This window comes from Hibiscus syriacus, unplaced genomic scaffold (genome assembly GCF_006381635.1).
Source record: "Hibiscus syriacus cultivar Baekdansim isolate YM2019G1 unplaced genomic scaffold, ASM638163v2 tig00112988_pilon, whole genome shotgun sequence".
Lineage (NCBI taxonomy): Eukaryota > Viridiplantae > Streptophyta > Magnoliopsida > Malvales > Malvaceae > Hibiscus > Hibiscus syriacus.
Genome location: NW_024063432.1, coordinates 232,123 through 251,994, shown reverse-complemented (window position 1 = coordinate 251,994; position 19,872 = coordinate 232,123). Strand labels below are relative to the sequence as shown.

At 34.2% G+C, this 19,872-nt stretch overlaps 1 protein-coding gene and 1 pseudogene across 2 annotated transcripts; both read right to left on the bottom strand.

Annotated features, from left to right (window-relative positions):
- LOC120185071 overlaps positions 1-9,068 on the bottom strand; it is a 40,366-nt pseudogene extending 31,298 nt beyond the window's left edge.
- A 763-nt stretch (positions 9,069-9,831) lies between these two features.
- LOC120184994 lies at positions 9,832-15,397 on the bottom strand. 2 transcript variants are annotated; one of them, XM_039189332.1, is made up of 11 exons: positions 15,253-15,397; positions 13,666-13,846; positions 13,432-13,568; positions 13,188-13,232; positions 13,042-13,095; positions 12,715-12,816; positions 12,427-12,630; positions 12,125-12,210; positions 11,408-11,499; positions 10,472-11,314; positions 9,832-10,375 (listed from the first exon to the last, which is right to left on the bottom strand). In XM_039189332.1, the coding sequence occupies exons 2-11, from the start codon at positions 13,844-13,846 to the stop codon at positions 10,152-10,154; spliced, it is 1,968 nt and encodes a 655-aa protein (XP_039045263.1). In that variant the 5' UTR covers positions 15,253-15,397; the 3' UTR covers positions 9,832-10,151. The 2 variants fall into 2 exon arrangements, with proteins under 2 accessions (XP_039045263.1, XP_039045262.1); XM_039189331.1 differs by having other exon boundaries at positions 9,856-10,375; positions 10,472-11,499; positions 13,666-13,903; positions 15,253-15,339.
- Between the last annotated feature and the right edge of the window lie 4,475 nt (positions 15,398-19,872).

Genomic DNA, 19,872 nt, shown 5'->3' with positions numbered 1-19,872 from the left:
TTTTCATGTGGTTTCAACTGTCTCGATGCATACGCTACCACCTTCCCTTCTTGCATTAATACACACCCCAACCCTTTATGGGATGCGTCACTGTATACTATAAAATTCTTGCCAGATTCCGGTTGAACCAATATCGGAGTTTCCGTCAGAATTCTCTTTAAAGCTTTGAAACTTTCTTGACATTCAGAAGTCCAAACAAACGGTACGTTCTTTCTCATTAGCTTTGTTAGAGGCAGCACAATCATCGAAAAATTCTTAACGAATCTTCGATAGTAACCGGCAAGTCCAACAAAACCCTGAACTTCAGACACATTCTTAGGAACTTCCCAATCCATTATAGCTTTAATCTTTTGAGGGTCTACTCTAATCCCAACTGCCGAGATTACATGCCCCAAGAAAATTACTTCGTTTAGCCAAAATTCACATTTGGACAATTTCGCATAGAGATTTTTATCCCTGAGAATTTACAAAACTAACCTCAGATGTGCGTTGTGCTCTTCAATGGACTTCGAGTAAACCAGTATGTCATCAATAAAGACAACAACAAACTGGTCCAAATAGGGCTGAAAAATCCTGTTCATGAGATCCATGAAAGCAGCTGGTGCATTTGTTACTCCGAATGGAATTACGATGAGTTCATAATGACCATATCTCGTTCTGAAAGCTATCTTCGGAATATCTTTCTCCTGAATCTTCAATTGATGATAACCCGAACGTAGATCGATCTTCGAAAATACCGAAGCTCCTTTTAGTTGATCAAACAAGTCATCAATGCGCGGAAGGGGATACTTGTTCTTGATGGTCACCTTATTAAGCTGTCGATAATCAATATAGAGACGCATTGATCCATCCTTCTTCTTAACAAATAACACCGGAGCTCCCCAAGGTGACACACTTGGTTGAATAAATCCTTTTCCTAACAACTCTTGCAATTGATTCTTTAACTCTTGCAATTATTTTGGAGCCATCCGATAAGGTGCCATTGTAATTGGAGCGGTTCCTGGCATTATCTCAATTTGAAATTCTACCTCTCTATCTGGAGGTAATCCTGGCAACTCATCCAGGAAAACTTCAGGGAATTCTTGAACTATTGGAATCTCCTCTAGCCCTTTCTCTATAGCTCTTAAATCTATCACAATTGCAAGAAATCCTTGACATCCCTGTAGCAATAGCTTCTTAGCTGACATTACTGACATTACATTTGCTAAGGGATTAAACTTTTCACTGCTCACACTTATCTCTGTTCCTCCTGGACTTTTCAGGGTTACCTTTTTCAATCTGCAATTAACATCTCCATAGTAACGGAACAACCAATCCATTCCCAGAATCACTTCAAACTCGTCAAAGGGTAATTCCATCAGATTAGCAGGGAATTCAATTCCCTGAACCTTTATGGGACACCCCTTACAGACTTTATTCACCTGAGCACTATGGCCTAACGGAGTTGTTACTATAATCTCATTACTCGTAGCTTCTAAGGGAATCCTCAATTCCTTTACTAACTTACTTGTAATATAAGAATAATTAGAACCCGGATCATTCAGTACCAATACTAATTTATCATACAACTAAAAAGTACCTGCTATAATATCAGGGTCATCACGGTCTTCACTTGTCTTTAAATTATACACCCGTGCGGTTGATCGAACTTCAGGTTGAGCAGAGAATTCAGACGGGTTCCTTTCTCTGCCTCTTCCTCGTCCTCTTTATAAGGAAGAACCAACTCTTTCAGATGGTGCAGGCTCACCAACAATCAATGGACAATCCCGGATAAAATGTCCGGCATCTCCGCATCGAAAACAAGTACCAGCAGCCATCCGACAAGCCCCAGAATGGTTTTTCCCACAGTGCTGACACTGTCTCGCTTGACTCAGAGTAGATCTCCCAGCACCATATCCCACTGACTGCATCTGTCTAGGTCTTGCCTGACTTGCTCCCCTAGCAGACGATGCAACTGATTCTGATCTAGCTTGTGATCGAAATCCCGAGTCTCTTCCCCTTTTTGATGGTGCGGAGATAGAAGAAGCACCCGTTCTCTTTGATGTCTGAACTCTAAAATCCTCGAATCTCTCATTCTAAGCTCTTTCAAGAGCCTTGGCACGATTGATCACCTCTTGGAACGAGGACAAATTCAATACTATCAGCATCTCTTTCAATCTAGGGCGTAAACCCTCCACAAACCATTCACAAGCCTCTTTTTCAGTAGGCACAAGCTCGGATGCAAACCTACTCAACTTGTTGAACTCACATTCATACTCATATACAGAGCGGTTCATATGTTTCAAATTCAAAAACTCCTTCTTCATCTGTCGAATAAATTGATCTCCAATGTACTTGTTTTTAAATTCATCTAAGAATAAAGACCAAGTCAATTGGCCACTGGGCATCCTCATGGTGACGTTCATCCACCATATTCTCGCCTGACCCCTCAACAACGAGACAACTCCATCTAACTTCTCCACTTCAGAATAGTGGAGACCATCCAACATGATTTTTAAATCATTTAACCAAAGATCTTCGGTTTCTCCCTTAAATTCGGGAGCTCCTAAACCTCTCAACTCTTTTGCTACATTCATCCTTTGAATTGGTGGAGCAGGAGGTTGAAGACGCGTTAGAATAGCGTCTAATGTTCTGAAAAACATATCTTGATCTTGCACAGGCACTCCTTGAGATGCCTGTTCTTCACCTTGCCTGGCCAGGGCAGGTGAATTATTGCTTTCAGCAAGCCTATCTTCTCCCGCTTCACTTCGGGAGCTATTATGTCCGGACATCTAATAAGAATAAACACATTGTCTATTAGCAAAACAGTATACTCATACTATACCAGATCAGAAGTTCTCACTATTTGTTGGCATGTATTCCATTTAAAGACTCTGGTTTATACCTAGAATCGGCTAAACCATAGCTCTGATACCATTAGATGTAACACCCCCAACCAGTATCCCAACCCGGATACGAGTCAGAGATATTACATTGACTTTTAAAACACAACTTATTTCAAATAATAGTAAAATACTTGAACTTATATTACGAAAAATACAATAATATACATATAGTAATATAAGTTTACCAAAATATTCAGAGCATACACAACTTAACTCTTTAATTACATGTCAACATCCATTTTCATAACAAAATGACCTACTGATTAAGTTGCTTCTAATCTGATAGTTGCACGAGTAATGTTGTCCAGCTGCTTAACCTCGATTGTCCACTTTATCGGATCCTACATGTGAAACACTCACACGCTAAGTCATCGACTTAGTGAGGCAATAATATAATAATAATATCAATAAATATAAAGTAATTGCCAAAATGAGATGGGTTGCAGTAATAAGATGTATGTAAACAATGCAATAACCAAAACCATGTTTCTTACACATATACTTATCAAATTCACATTCATAAGTTCGCCTTAGTAAGTTCATTAGCCCATAGTACCATAAAGAGAACCTAAGGTATGTGAGTATTGTGAGGTTGTGCACTATGTTGTCACCACAGCTCATATAATTGCACCTAAGTGCCACGTAGAATTGCACCAGAGTGCCGCGTAGAATTGCACCGTAGTGCCATATAATAATGTCCATAAGGACCACATATCATTCCTTAAGAATCATATACATATGCCAAGGATCAAGTATGTGTCTCACCAGACTTCACACATGTTCCAAAGAATACATATATGTCCCGAAGGACCACATATAATTCCTTAAGAATCATATACATATGCCAAGGATCAAGTATGTGTCTCACCAGACTTCACACATGTTCCAAAGAATACATATCTGTCCCGAAAGACCACATATCATTCCTTAAGAATCATATGCATATGCCAAGGATCAAGTATGTGTCTCACCAGACTTCACACATATTCCAAAGAATACATATATGTTCCGAAGAACCACATAGACCCTCTACCCTTGGCATGCCAACTATACCTATAGTTCTCATTTACATAACATGGGCTTTCACAATTTATCTAATTCATATCACGAAGACATATTATTTCCATACCTTTTTCATATAACTCATATAACTTTTCTTTCATATTCATGTCCCATAATGCATATGGTATGGATTCATGTCATATATCATCATATGAACTACGATCATGTATCAAAATATTGAATCTAGACTTATCACAAGTCTAGAACTGAATAAAATACATATTCATGCTATGCATATGCACTCACCTAGATTTCTTTGTTTTTCCCTCGATTGATCCTACATGTCGATGGTTCCGGAACTCGATTAGGCTCAATATCTACATAAGCAAAATTTTCAAGATGATTATCAGATGCCTAAGTCTTGAAATTAACCTCTAATAGCCTACCAATTTAAGGGATTAATAGTTTAGTCTCTCTTCTTTCTTCTTTTTTTTCATTATGGGGGAATCGGTTCCCCCCTGGGGGTATCGATTCCCCTCTAGCATTCTGGAAATTCATATTCGTTTGAGGGGGGATCGATTCCCCTTTAATGGGTATCGATTCCCCTAGCCTAGAAATCCTATTTTGAGCTCGAAATTCACTTCATTTCAGCTCAAACCTTCCTATTTCACTTCCTTTAATACTCCTAACTTTAATACACATACTTAAACTCATTTCTATTCCATAATCACTTCTTTAAACCCAAAATTCCATCATTTACATGGCATTCAAGAATCACACTAAATTTTCAAGGTGTTCTAATTCCAATTCTAACACTTCATATCCCTTAATTAACTTGATGACAAGTCAAATCTCACTTCCAATTCTTATTATGAACTCTAATCTAAGATTTCACTTTTCTACTTCATTTCTTTAATTCTTCATATACTTCTCCTCTTGAGGTTTTAAAACAATTTAAACCTCCTTTAAGCTTAACTATTGCCTAATAGTCATGAATCAACCATAAATTCATCAAGAAATTCACTAACAAGAAAATATTACCTTAGCTTGGTCTCACGTATGAAGAAGAAGAAAGAAGAATATGACTCTGGAAGCTTGATTTCATTTCCTACTATTCCACGTGCTTAATATAATACTAACCCCAAAATTATATTGCTATAAAAAGACCATTTTGTCCTTCTAATCTTCCTTCTTTATAATTCAATCCTACACCAAATAACTCAAATAGGTCATTGAACGCTTCCATCATTCTACTTAAATCACCAAATGCTGAAACTTTACAAATTAATCACTAACCCGGCATGGAGGATATTACAATATGCTCCTAAATGCATCTATATGATCCTATATGAGCTTTTAGACAATCAATAACTTAAGTGAAAATGACCCAAATGTGTCCTTTTTATGGAGTTATCATTATGGCAGAAAGTTAGGCGGACACAGAATCTTTGGCGTCAAGTTCAAATACCCCAGATGACTTCCTCCCAGTTCCAAGCCTTGTAGATGGGAATTGATAATCGTTGTTTATTATTCTATCAAGTATATCAAAAGCTTTATCGGGTGACTTATCAAGCAAAGTACCATTTGCCGAGGCATTCAAAATTATGCGTTTGGGCACATTGACTCCATTATAGAACATCACGACTTGAGTCTATTCGTGGAATTAGTGGTTGGTGCATTTGCGAAGCAAACTCTTATATCAGTCCCAACACTCATACATTGACTCGTCATCAGCTTGACAAAAATTTGATATGTCATTGCGAAGTTGTGTGTTCATGTTGGGCAGATTATTCCATGAAATTTTTTTTTGCACAAATCTACCCAATACTCCATTGAGCCGGATGAGACTCCACTAAGCCAAGTTCTTACTCAGTCACTCAAAGAATAGGGGAATAAGTTTAGCTTCAGCACATCTTTATGAACTCCCTATTGTCTAAATGAGTCTTACACTTTAAGAAAACATAGACGTGTTACCTAGGATATTCGTTAGGAAATCCACTAAATTGGTCGATTGAGTTCAACATGTTGATCATCACTGGTTTAAGTTCGAAGTAGGCTGCCTAAATTTCGGATGCCATGATTCCAAGATTGAGATCGTAAAGAATATGAGTTAAGTGATCTCATATAACATATGGTCTTGCAGTATTTCTGGGAATATTATTTGTCATGACATTTGGATTTGTCTGATCCTCCATTTGTTCACCACCTTGGTCTTGTAATCAATACATATTATTTTGGGCATGTTGAGCATGTCGTCTTTGTCTAAAAAGTTGTTCGATTTCAGGTACAACGGGTACTAGTGGTTCTTTGACAATTCTCCTGGTCATGCAACGACAAATCCAACAAAAGAAATAAAGAAACAAACAAATAAACCTAAAACAAAAATTGTGAAAATAAAAACTTGTTATGGTAAAACTTTAAAAAATTTCCTTCAGTTGTCAATCCCCGGCAATAGTGTCAAAAACTTGATTGTGTGTAAATGTGTGTGATATGACTCGTAAATCTAATAATCGATGCAAGTAATGTAGTAGTGAGAGAGTGTCGTCTCCACAGGGATTGGGGGATTCTTTAAAGCAAGTTATAACTAGGAAAATATGTTACTAACTAATCCTAAGTGTCTAAGTCTAATGATATAAACAAGGGAAAAATATGATGTGGCAGATGGTATGAACAGATGGTATGAACAGATGGAAAAATATGATATGGCAATAAATTTTTGTGAAGTGAAATGAATAAGAATTTTGTGTCGTGGAAATAAATTTATGCAAGAGTAAATAATAAAAAAATTGTTAAGGCAAGAAATATTTGAGTTCTAAATATACACTAAAAATCTCACAAAATCAAGCTTCTAACGTAGCACTTGGATTGGATTTGTTATGGCGAGAGATTATTCTATGCCTAGGATGATCTCTAAGTATGCTATGTTTATGCTGCCCGACATGATTTACTAGAAGTGTTCCTAGACTATCTCTAGTAAGGAACCTCATAAAACTATTGCCTCTGTGACCCTAGCCTATCGATTAAGTGATATCCCTTTTAGTCGCTTGAAATCTTTTCCTTATCTATAAGACGAATTAAAACCTAATCATCCCAGATTAGTTCCCTTGTTCACATATATCTAACCTAACGCTCTCAATATTAGGTATTTACTCTTAGAAAAACAACTATCTCTTAATAGCTATTACAAAGACTAAGAATTTTATGTCATGGCAACATGCAATATCTCAAAAGCTCTTACAATGTTACATCATAAAGTTAAAACAGTGAATAAAACAACATAAAACATAAACATACTTAATCATCCATTAAACACAAAATAAAAACATTATCCCAACAAATCCAACACCAAATAGATCAGTTCATGGTGTGGCTAAAATCATCCCAAATCATCATTGAGTACAAGCCAGTTGAAAAATATAATAAATGAAGAACAAAAAGAAGAAAAACTCCCAACAAAGGGTTGTTATCGTGACTTCCAGACCACTACCATGGACTGCTCTAGCGGGCTAGCCTCTTTCGAGGGCCTAGCCGCTACTACGGCGAAGCCCGGCTATGGAGGACACCAAGAAAGAAATAGAGGAGAACAATGGAGAAGAAGGTGTTGCAATCGCCTTTCTAAAGCTTTTAGGGTAGGTGAAAGTGTCTTTAGAATTGTAGGCATCATTTTCTATATAAAATGAGGAAATTTTAGGGTTTTGTGCCCTTTAAATTCCCTCAAATGCCCTTAAATTCATGCCCAAAACATGATATCATGGCAGCAGGCAGTAGTCCCAAATTATCAGCAAGGTCAGGGGGTTCACATGAGGTGCATTGGACAGCTAGCCGCACGACATCAACTACTTTGTCTTGTACTGCGTCTAGACTTGTAAGAAAAACTTGTCGCGGTGAAAAATTCCTCACGATAATCATCATCAGTTCATTTGGCCCTCGTTCTAAAATTGTCATGGCAAATAATTCTCTCCTCGGACATTTTCTGTCACCTGCACAATCACAACAAACTCACAACCCTTCTCATCAGCAGTATCAGTTTTAGCAAGAAAAACTAGAAGCGGCAAAACTTTCCACCACATGCAATGAAATGCCCTAAATGCAACTATATGCAGCTAAAATACTTATGACAATAGCTTTTAGACAATCAATAACTTAAGTAAAAAAAACCTAAAAATATAGTCTTTTTACGGAGTTATCATATACTACCAAGGAAAAAAAAGATTGTCTTCATTCCCTTTCATTCTCTCTTAGTAACACTTAAAATCAATCTTCGTAAAACTTTCAAAATTTCAAACAATCGAGTTGATATTCAACCATAATTATAGGCCTATTTGCACAAAACCTTACCGACGTGGCTCGTTGTGAATTGTAGTTCTAAGCCATCTTTGGAAATCATGAATGGTGTAGCCATGATTCATACATTGTTACTTCAAAAAGCACACCTATTCCTCTTAAAAGCAAGAAATGTTTCTCAAATATAGCAAACATTAGCATATACATTGTAATCCATTTACACTTACATGAGGATGTTGAGTGGAAGACCAGAGGATACGAAATCTGCAACGAATTTCCTCACTGATGCCATTGAACTCAAATCTAATTCCATGGTATCGATTTCCGCATCAGGGTTTCTCTTAACTATTGTTTCTTTAACTTCCCTTCCAGCACTCATTGTTCTTGACCCCTATAACTACATGGACGCCGCGCAGTGCAAGAACTCGTGTTGTTTTAGTGCCAATTCCACTTGATGCCCCTAAACAAATGAACTACATTGAATTTAATCCTTATTTCACTGCATATCCAACAACATAGTTTAAAAGTTGAACTGTTTTCACCCTCGAAACTTGACTCCACAAGAAACATTACCTAAAGGAGTTGATTTTTTACGAAAATGTTCATAAACCCTAAATTTGTACGATATTCATCAAACACCCAGAATGCATAAAAAAAGTATAAAATCCATATTATTCCAATTTGTGTTGGGTGAGATGAAATGAAAAGTAAAAAACCTGACTATGGCGGTGAGGGCAGAGCCATCAATTCCTTGAGCAACTTCTTTAGCTATAGAAGAAGCTGAGAAACCAGATGGTCCTTTCCTATTAAACAACCACATTTGCACAACAGCTCCCCAACTCTTTCTTGTTTGTTTGCACCAGGTTATATGCTTCAGTTCTTATCCTATTTAAACACTTTCAAATGCAATAAAGTATGGTTAGATGAATGCAAAATTTTAGAGTTAACTACACCACATGTCCTCAAAGTATAACCCTTATTTTAAATTGATCCCTTAACTTTAAATGTTCTAATTTCATCCCTAAATTATGATTGGCCTTCTAAATTAATCCTCAAACTTTTGAACATTTCAATTTCATCCTTAAACTATGACATTCATTCTAAATTGACCCCCTAACTTTTTTAGCATTCCAATTTTATCCCAAACTATACGTATATACTAATCACATTCATTGTTAATAAAATTGTTAGGCCAAGTTGTATTATTACACGTTTGAAAAAAAAACAAAAATTTAAGTTAAATTATGATTGAGACTAATTCCATATTTGGACGAATTTGGGGATGAAATTGAAATATTCAAATTTGGAGACCATTTTAGAAAGAGAGTCATAGTTTTGTGATAAAATTAGAATGTACAAAAGTTGGACTAATTTAGAATGAGAGTCATAGTTTAAGGATAAAATTGAAGTATTCAAAAGTTCAGGGAGCAATTTAAAATAAGGGTAGTAGTATATAGACATATTATGCAATCCACTCAAAATTTTAAAAGTTTAAAAGTACAAAATAATTAATAAAAATGTTAACAATAATTAATGGGGAGAAACATAGCATTATTAGATCATTTCAAGAGCACGATTGGTTTTGCCTTGGCAAAATGCAAGGACCCAAATGTTAAAAAGCTCAAGTTACCCCCTCCTCTTGGGTTGCTTTGCAGGAAGAATACATGTAAAAGGAAATCAACTTCCACTTTAACCTCCCCCCCCCCCCCCCCAAGAAAAACCTTTCCAATAGCATGGCCCCCAATTTATTACAATTAAACCAAATAAGAAAAAGAAAATAGCAAAACAAACAGCAACTGCTTTATCACCCTAAGAAACCAGGAAGGAATCATAAAACATTTACCCTCAAAACCTGTTACTTTCCCTCAATTTTCCGGCAGAAGACCGTTGGCAAAACTGGAGCCTCTGCAATATATGTATATATAATGATGTCCTGCTACTATGTTCATATCTCGACAATAAACATTCCCATCTCCCCTCCTAGGTTGCAGACCTTTGTTTCGGAATGTACTGTGTTTTTGCACCTTTTTTAGGCTTTGTTCCGTACTTGCCTATGGCAGCACCGACGGTAGAAGCCTCGCAAGCCTCTGCCTTAACCATACACTTCTCAGATGAATCGACTTCAACCTCTGAGCACCCTGGAGGCTCACAGTTCGAGGAGAGAACCAATGTCACATGTTCGCCTGCAATAGCATTCTTCCATCCTACAATGCCAATCAGAAGTTTATCAGAGACAATCAGTAAAAATTGACTCGTAGCAATAAAATTGTCACATATACATATTGAACATCCCAACTTACTCCCGGCAAGAAAGGCTTTGGCAGCATTGCTGTCAAACAGCAAGCTTCCTGGTTGCACGCTCTCCTCAAGTGTTGAAGTAAAATTCATTCTTAGTATATCATCACTACCATCTACTGCAGATGATGGGCTTAGACAGCTTTCACTGGAGGATGAGATCTGGAATGAATTTTCAGCAGTTACTTCCACCTCAAATTCTCTAATACCATTTTGGACTGGCAGTGAACTTTTTCTTTCTTGTCGACTCACTGGCCTCCAAAACTTAATGATTGATTGGTTTGTAACACCCTGAACATGATCGTGTTTGCTGAACCTCTCCTGAACATTGTTCCTCTTTGGTGTTTGACACTCTACATGGCACCTGTCATGGGCTTCAGCTAGATTTTTTCCAAGTGGGACAGATATAGAGCCGATTATAAGCTCTGGGCTCTTATTCTGATCTAGTTGATTTGAAACTTGTTTCTCTGCTCTAATTTTCAAATTCTCCCCATCACTAATTGCTTTAGGTTTTCGGCTCCACATTTTATTACTATTACCCATTGCAGCAGTCCTTTCCCTGTTTGTTCCATGTTTATTCATGCCTCCAGACTTAAATCCATAAGCATTATGATTAGCATGGAAGCCATTAAGCACCACACGCTGTGATTTCAGTGGAGTCTGCCATCGAGAAACAACTGTACGTTGACATCCATCCACTTGCTCCGCTCGTCTTTCAACATTCTGACTAGTCCCTGGATCACAATATCCGTCGCTAAACCCCATCTGAGTTCTGTAATCTACACCCTCCTCAGGGTTGGTGAAAGGAATGGGTTCTAGGGATGGAAGAACTTGATCTGTTGATATGACTGCATTTTGTCCATCCATGTCAAAAACAACTGAAGAGCAGGATGTTTCACCCCAAGTATTAACCTCCAACGAATTGTCCATGTTCTGCTCACCTTCTTCCATCTGCCAGGGTTTTTGTTCCTTTGCTTTCTGCTCCTTCAGCCTAAGTTTTTTCTGTCTTCTTCTCTCAAGAAGCTCAACTTGCCTAGTGAAGAATCATGAAAATAATCAGCAAATCAAAGGTTGTATCTAATAACTAACCTTATGTCGTTAATCAATAACACTAAACTTGGAACCTGTCACATGATTAGGTTGTATCTAGGAACTAAAAAGCCCAAGACTGAACTTCAGTAGACTAACTGATAAGATAAATACTAACAGTTTGCCTCTTCAATGCGTGTTCTATAAAAATGTTAATTGTTGACATAGAAAATGGTTTCAGCAATTTTAGTTTTCCATACACCTTCAAATTATAATTACTCGTTCTTTTCAAGATGAAACAAAATTACTTTTACACTGGTATATTCTTCCCATTTTTTCTCTTTATATCAGTTGAAGATAAAGGTTGTCTGTATCATCTGTCAGGAAATAAATTAGTAATTATACCACATGTTGGGTTTTACTAACTTATGGAAAAGAAGATATTACTCAAAATACTTCTCTGACCGGTGTCCTTCCAGGCATTACTCATAGACGATCAAAAAAGTCACTTTCTGTCATGCTAAGAGGAACATTTTTAGAGAAAAGGGGGAAGGAGAAGATTTACAAACGGTCACACGTGTTAAATATGATAAAAATACTTTGTGCAACAAGGAGAATAAGTATTGCACCTCTTCTGGGCAGCTTCTTCCTCTTCCACTAGCAACTTCTGGCACCTCAAAGCTTCAGCATCTTTATTTGCAAGCCATGCTTTAACCTGAATAGAAAACAAAGATTAATTTGATCTTGAAACGATGAAGAGAAAATTTTTAAAAAGTAGACACATTCATGAGCTCGCCTATCATGCTATCATACTGCTTGTCCCAATGGGCAGGGATAGCATTACACTTGCCAACTAAATTATATTCATAAGCGTGTGCATGAAAACTTAGAGTAAATCAATCTTGAAGAACAGATAAATGAAAAAAAGTACCAATTTCTGTTCTACCAAGAAGCTTGTACAAGCAACCACGTTCTTTGTTTCAAGACCAATCTTTCCTACTTCCCCATCAAAAATATATTTTTGCATCGACATTGCTGCACCACAAAGGAAAGTCCTTTCACTTGCATCATCAAGAATACTAAATAATTCTTGGGAAGATATTGGAAACCTTGGAGGTCTAGCTTGGACAATATCCTGCAAAGATTTAGGACATATGTCATCCATAGGATTAGAATGCATTAGCATACTTTCAGACACATAACACAATACATTCCTTACCAGAAGAGCAGATCCTGCCCTCAAGCAAACTTGTGGCACAGCAAGCTTTGATTTCTTTACAATCGTTGTCAATGATTTTATGACCGATGATCCTGGAACTTCCTAGAAGGTATAGTTAGCAAGGAAGAAATTGTTTAGGAGACAAGAACAAACAAAACCAATAATTATGCAACACGTGCATGTATCATAGCAAGAAATAATACTTTGGTTACAAGGTAATGCTGTAAAAGTAACAAATACAAAATGTAAACCAGATCTGGATGTCGCTTGAATATTGTAAATGATGTACCGAGTATTAAGCAGGAGAAAACAAAATTAAACAATTACCTCCAATGCCACATCCTTGAATGATACAACTTCCTTTGCCTCATCCTCTGATAGCTGTAAATGATATAAATGAGAAAGCCAAGAAATGAGAAAGTGGATAACAGATAATGAATATGCAAGAGAGGGAAGGGTGAAGAAAAAAGTACCTTGTCCCAAAATGCCGCCAGTAGGTCCCTATTTTTAGCAGAATCCTACAATTCCAAAACAACATTGTTTAGCGGAGTCCTAAGAGATATAAAAAGGAAAAAACATCAAAAGTAACCAAGGTAAATCTCAAATTTCCAAGAGGCTGGAATCTTAAAGAAGCATCAGAAGAAAAAAGAAAGTGTAGGAGAAAATCCCAAGTATCAACATAATAGACTAATCTTGTTTCAAAGAAAGTGAGAAAACCTTATCCAGTTTTTTCAACCTATGATGCACACGTATATGCCTTCTATAGTTAATGGGTGAACAAAATTCTCGCAAACACTTGTCACACTTTTGCATCTGCACCTTCAGTGGGGTGAGTAAAGGCCAGCCAGGGCTTTCTGTCAAGAGATATACGCAAGAAAATCAAGTAGTGTAACATCAGTTATATAATAATCTCGTACCAATGATTTGAACCAATAACTAATTTTCAAGTACCTTGTTGATCTAAAGCATGCAGCAATTGAATCCATTGAACTGAGCTGTCTCCAGCCCTAGAAAATGAAAGGAAAGGCTCTTTTCCAATAGCTTGTCTGATGAAAGTGTCTAAACAATCATTTGGCTCCTCTGATTTCATTACATCTGCTGAACTGGAAGCCTTGAGTTTTGCAACAGGCATTTATGCACACAAACAACGCACAACCACTAACTCAAAGATGCCACTGCAAGTCTGCAACTAAAACGGGAAAGGGAAGAAATTCAGATCCTGAGAAATCTACTTACGTCCGTGACTTACTCAATATTGGATCACACTACTAGACAACGATTCAGAAAAGATGCTAATCAAGCAATATATTTAAAACATGTAAAATGACTTCAATAAATGAAGGTTACTAGAACTGATAATCCAAACAATGTGGATTTCATTTGCATCTATGTCATTTTACTGAATCTACAACACCAAACAAGTTTACACATTCACATTGGCACTAATCCCAACCCCACCACCGACAGGGAAAAAAGAGGCTATAAATATCACCACATTCGCATGTGCATCTACTGGACATTACCAGGTGTTCTTGCATTAATGGTGCAACCAAATATCATGGAGTGAAAGGAAGAAACAAAGTGATACACATCTGCCTGCTTCAAGTATCTTAATAATAATAATAATAATAATAACAACAACAACAACAACAATAATATATCAAGATATGCCAAGAAACATTATCTAATTCCCAAAATACACAATACGCATGTGGTACGCATAGTGGCAAGTGCAGTAACTTTATGCTCATGCCTAGCAATTCTGAAATGAAAATTAAATGCAAAGATCAAATATAGAAATATCCCAAGTAAACTGAAATCATACAGGAGTGCATCTATTTATAAAACATTGAGAGTCAGGAATTCTCACTATCCAAATATGAAACCAAGCACTAACCATCCAATACACAACTTATGCCACAAATGCAAGCAAGCAAATTTCTGCAGCTAAAATACCAACCATTTGTGACAACAATTCATTAATGGAACCAAGTTGTCCCCGCTAGTAACATATTTCGCAGCAAAACAACCAAATAATTAACCTAAGAAATATGAATTAATATTAAAATCCATCTGTAGGCAGCAAATATTTTAATTTTAATAGCATGTAAAGATTTCCCCAACCATTACTCAATAAAAATGATAGCCAAAGATTGAGGAAGAACAGAGACCAATAAACTCCGTCTAAATTTATAAAGAAATAACTTCTCGAACCTCATTTGTCCATTACCAGCAATAAAAAGGAGCATTTTTTAAAACTTTCCTATTCTGAGCCACAATATAATTAATGAACTTAGTTTTGGCCAATTTCCATTATTCACATAACGTAAAATTCAAACCCCAACCTTCTAGTTTCAATTTTCAGAGCACGTAACAGCTAAACTCCAAACAAAATAAGAAATAATTAAAAACAAATTAAACGACAACAGAAGTGATTAGAGCTACGAGTCACGTGATCTGCGATAAGGCTTGAATGTAAAAAGAAATACAAAAATATGAACATAAAAGAAAGGTAAGCGAAGCGATCGGTTAACGTACCTGTGAATAAGAGAGAGAAAGAGAGAGATCGGTTAGAGGAGAGACAGAATCTTATGCGATCGCAATGATTTAGAGACGATGAGCAGGGGATTGGGGAGTATTTGGTGGAAGGGAAAATCACCGAGAAAAAGCAAGGAAGTGATCGGCCGAGAAAATTGTTGCGGAAGAAGGAAAAAGGAGAGTTCCGAAGGAGCGAATTGAAAGAGAAATATATATAAAGGTGGAAACGGGGAACACTCTTCAACTTCAACAATGACATTTTTTAAAAATAAAAATGAGTTAATCGTATTGTCAATAAACTATAACTTTTATTTTAAATTGGTCCTTGAATATTTTAATATTTTAATTTCATCCTCAAATTATGATTCTCATTCTAAATTAATCTTTAAACTTTTGAATATTTTAATTTCATCCCTAAATTCATCCAAATATGTAATTATTTTAAATCATAGTTTAACCTGAGTTTTTTTTAATATATAATAATATAACTTGGCCTAATGATTTTATTAACAAGAGAAGTAATTAGTATATATGTATTGGTTGGAATGAAATTAGAATGTTCAAAAAGTTTAAAGACCAATTTAGAATGAATGTCATAGTTTAGGGATAAAATTGAAATATTTAAAATTTTAAGGACTAATTTAAAATAATAGTCTCGGTTGGGGATGAAATTGGAACATTTAAAGTTCAATTTAAAACGAAAATCATATTTTGTTGATATATGTGATGCAATTAACTCAACAAAAATTGAAAATAAAATCTTATGATTTTGATGAGGGAGATATTCCTAGCAATAGGGTTGTTCATGGACGGTTAATCGTATCGTTTAGTCTAAGTAATTAGTTAACTGTTATAATGGTTATGATATTTTTCTAACCGTAACCTAACCATTAATAAACGGTTAACCGCTAATGTTTAACCGTTATTAACGGTTCGATTACAGGTTAACCTATTACAATTATTTGTCAAATTTTTTTCATAATTCATACTACAAAAAATGTAGCACTTAACACATACTTACAAATGTGTAACTGAATAAAATAAACAAGTCTAACACTTAATACATACTTACTCCGGTGTAAGTGAATAAAACAAAAAAGTGTAACATTTAACACATACTACACCGATGTAAGTGAATAAAATAAAAAATGTAGCAGTTAACACATGCTTATAACGTTGTAAGTAAATAAAATAAAAAAGTGTAGCACTTAACACATACTTACACCGATGTAAGTATGTACATATCTCAATATCTTAATACTTAACAATAAACATATAATTATATGGGTGTAAGTATGTTTCTATATTTTCAAATAAATAAAAAATTAAATATATATATAATTATTTATATACAGATTTTATTAAAAATATATAAATTATAAGTAATATAAACTTATATTAAGTTATTTATTTTAAAGTATAATAAATTAGAAATATAATTATAAATTTAATTTATTAACGATTATGGCTAATCATTTATCAAAATTTGTAACCATAACTTTAATTGTTAACCATCACTTTTAGCGATTCAGTTAACCGAAACCGTTTAGTATTAACGTTTCGATTAATTAATATGTTAAATATAACGGTTATATCGGTTAACGGTTATGATTAATGTTTTGGATTTTTTTTTAACACCCCTACATGGCAACGTCAATACGTCATGTTCTCCCTCCTCAAGGCCTCCGATTGAAAGCAAAATTCACCCTTAAATTAAGTGGGTAAAAAAATTGGTTATTAGCTCAGTTAGAATTTTATTTTGAATCTACGATAAATATTACAGTATATGTCAAACTTGTCTCGCTTATATGACAAGTTCGTCTAAATAATATTTTTATTTAAATTCGTCACGTTAACGTGACGAGTTTCAATAAAATATATTTATTAGAATTTATTACTTTGGAATGATAAGTTCTAATAAACAAATATAATTTATTAGACCTCGTTACTTCAACATAACGAATTGCAAGTCACTGTAAAAAGTGTCGTAAATTCTAAATTAATTTTGGAGATAACTTAATATGCCAATTTTTTATTGGGCAAATTTTACCTCCAATTGAAAGCTCCAAAAGCCCACCTATTTTACAATATTCCAAATCTAGACCTCTCCTCTAAAATAATTGTTTGGACAAACAACAATTGTGGTCTTTTATTTTCAGTCTATTTAATTTTAGTTAAACTTGAAAATATTACGTTTCAGTCACTTAGGTTGTTGGCTCATTATATTTTCACCACTAAATTATCATCTCCCTTGTCGGTCGTCGTTGTCATCATCTACATATACTTAATTCCATTTTCTCTCATCATCTTCTTAATCGGTTATTACTGTCACTCTTTCTATTTCCCTTGTCGTCGTCATCATCATCATTGTCATCTCCTTTGTCGTCGGCCACTAGAGTGATGATGGATTTGGGTTTTAGAATTTAGGGATTTAAAATTTAATTTTTCTCTTGCCATGAATGAAGGTTTGGTCGTCGATAATAGTAATGACATTGGAGGTTCTGTCATGTGGTTATTCGTCGACGATAAATGACGGCAGTCGATATGAGTAAAGGAGTTTAGAATTAGAGTTTTTAAAGTTTTGAAATTTTTTTAAGATTTGAGAAAAATGGATTTAAAAAAAAGAAATTATAATTTTCTTTTTTATTTTAGATAAAAAATTATAAATGAGATAGTGTCAGATAACGATTTGTTTTACGATCATGATGGACTAGGCACTTAAAATGACAATGTTGGTAACGTTAGACACTTATAATTTGGGTATTTGTTTTATATTAAGCCTTATGGGTGTTTGGTTCACAAAACATAATATTACCTTTAAAAATAAGATTACCATAATGTAACGATATTTTGAGAATGTTGTATTATTTTGTCTAGTTTGTTTAGAAAAAAATACAAGATTACAACATTTAATTAGAGGAATATAAGAGTATTTGAACATACATTTTACCAAATTATCCTTGTCACATATGTTATTTTCAACAATTTAAATTTTATATTAAATTAAAAATATTAAAATAAAATTTCATAGAAATATTTTAATCATTACAATATCTGAGAAAAATATATTTAATATATAATTAGTATATCAAACTTATGTTTTTAAATAATTTTCAAAAATATCATATTTATTTATATAAAATATAATATAATATCATGATCTTGATTGGACAAAGTTATTATTTTTCGTTATATAAGGTTCATTTTTTTAATAACTTAAAGTTAGATTTGAATTCTAATTTGATTATAAGATTAGATTAACTTTTTTTACATGTAATGTATTATTTTAAAATCTAGTGAAAAACTTATGATAATAATAATTAAAATATTAATTAAATTTATAAAATATTATAATATAATAATATTAATTTTTACCTCATAAAACTATAAGTGATTAATATCTTAAATATTAGAAATATAAAATAATTTTAATTACTCAAATTTATTATTTTTTTACTAAATCAAACTCTTTGTATATTATTATTATATCTATACTTTTGAGTAAACCACAAAAAATAAAATTTTTAAATCATTAATATGAAAAGAACTTATTATTTTAACGATATTTTTATCTAAAATTATAAGGTTTATATGATATCTTAAAATTTTGAGGTAATGACATCCTTATCATTTTAATAAAAAATACAATTGTTAAGAATAAATAGCTTAAATATAAAATAAGTGTTCAAATTATAGAGCTTTTCACAAATAGGTGCCTAAAATATTTTCTAAATGATCTTAGTGTCTAAAGCTACAAACATTATGACTTTAAGTACCAGGGCTATCAACGATGTTAATTTAATCAGTTAAGTGACACGTGTCATAATCCGATAATTTTGAATTTTTTTTAAAAAAAATAAAAAATATTATTATATTTATAAAAAATCTTAATTTCTCTTAAATTATAAAAAGCTCCAAAGTCCCTAAAATCCTTAAATCCACCCTAACATGTTGTCACTACCCTTTCCGACCACGATCACCGCCACTGACAGTCCCTACCATCATCTTAGTAATTTTCGGCATCGTAGTTGCCGCTGATTGGCTGTCGTAATCATGTGGGATCACGATTTTTATCATGGGTTCACACGGTATAAAATATTGATTCGCCATCGATCTATAACGATTTCATAGGGGGTTTGGTCATCGGGGGAGGTGAGGTCATGTGGATCTTCGTCAACGACATAGGGTGTCGATCGACTTGGGTTTAAGAGTTGAAATAAATGTTTTTAAAGTTTTAGGGTTATTTTGAAAATTTTGTTTTTAATATATAATTTTAATTTTTTTAATTTTAAATACAAAATTTTAAAATTACTAGATCGTGACATGTGTCACTTAACGGAGAAAGTTAACACCGTTGATGGCCCGGACACCTAAAATGATAACGTTTGTAAATTAGTAACCGAGATCATTTAAAAAGTAGTTTAGACACCTATTCGTGAAAAATATTATACTTTAGATATTTATTCTATAATTAAACCATAATAAATTATTATATAATAATGATATTTTCTAGAAAACAAATGTGAGAATATAATTCTAAAAAAGTTTATTTTGTCAACGAAGCGTCTAATTAAGATCTCGTTTCCGGAGGACAAAATAGGTAACTTAACTATATTCTCA

Bases quoted from the DNA above. Each gene is read 5' to 3' on its own strand.
- LOC120184994 (XM_039189331.1), bottom strand. From the start codon at position 13,846: ATGCCTGTTGCAAAACTCAAGGCTTCCAGTTCAGCAGATGTAATGAAA. The intron at 13,233-13,431 runs GTTTTCTCACTT...TTGGAATTGTAG, and splicing joins GGTTGAAAAAACTGGATAAG to GATTCTGCTAAAAATAGGGA. The intron at 10,376-10,471 runs GTAAGTTGGGAT...TTGGCATTGTAG, and splicing joins CAAAGCCTTTCTTGCCGGGA to GATGGAAGAATGCTATTGCA.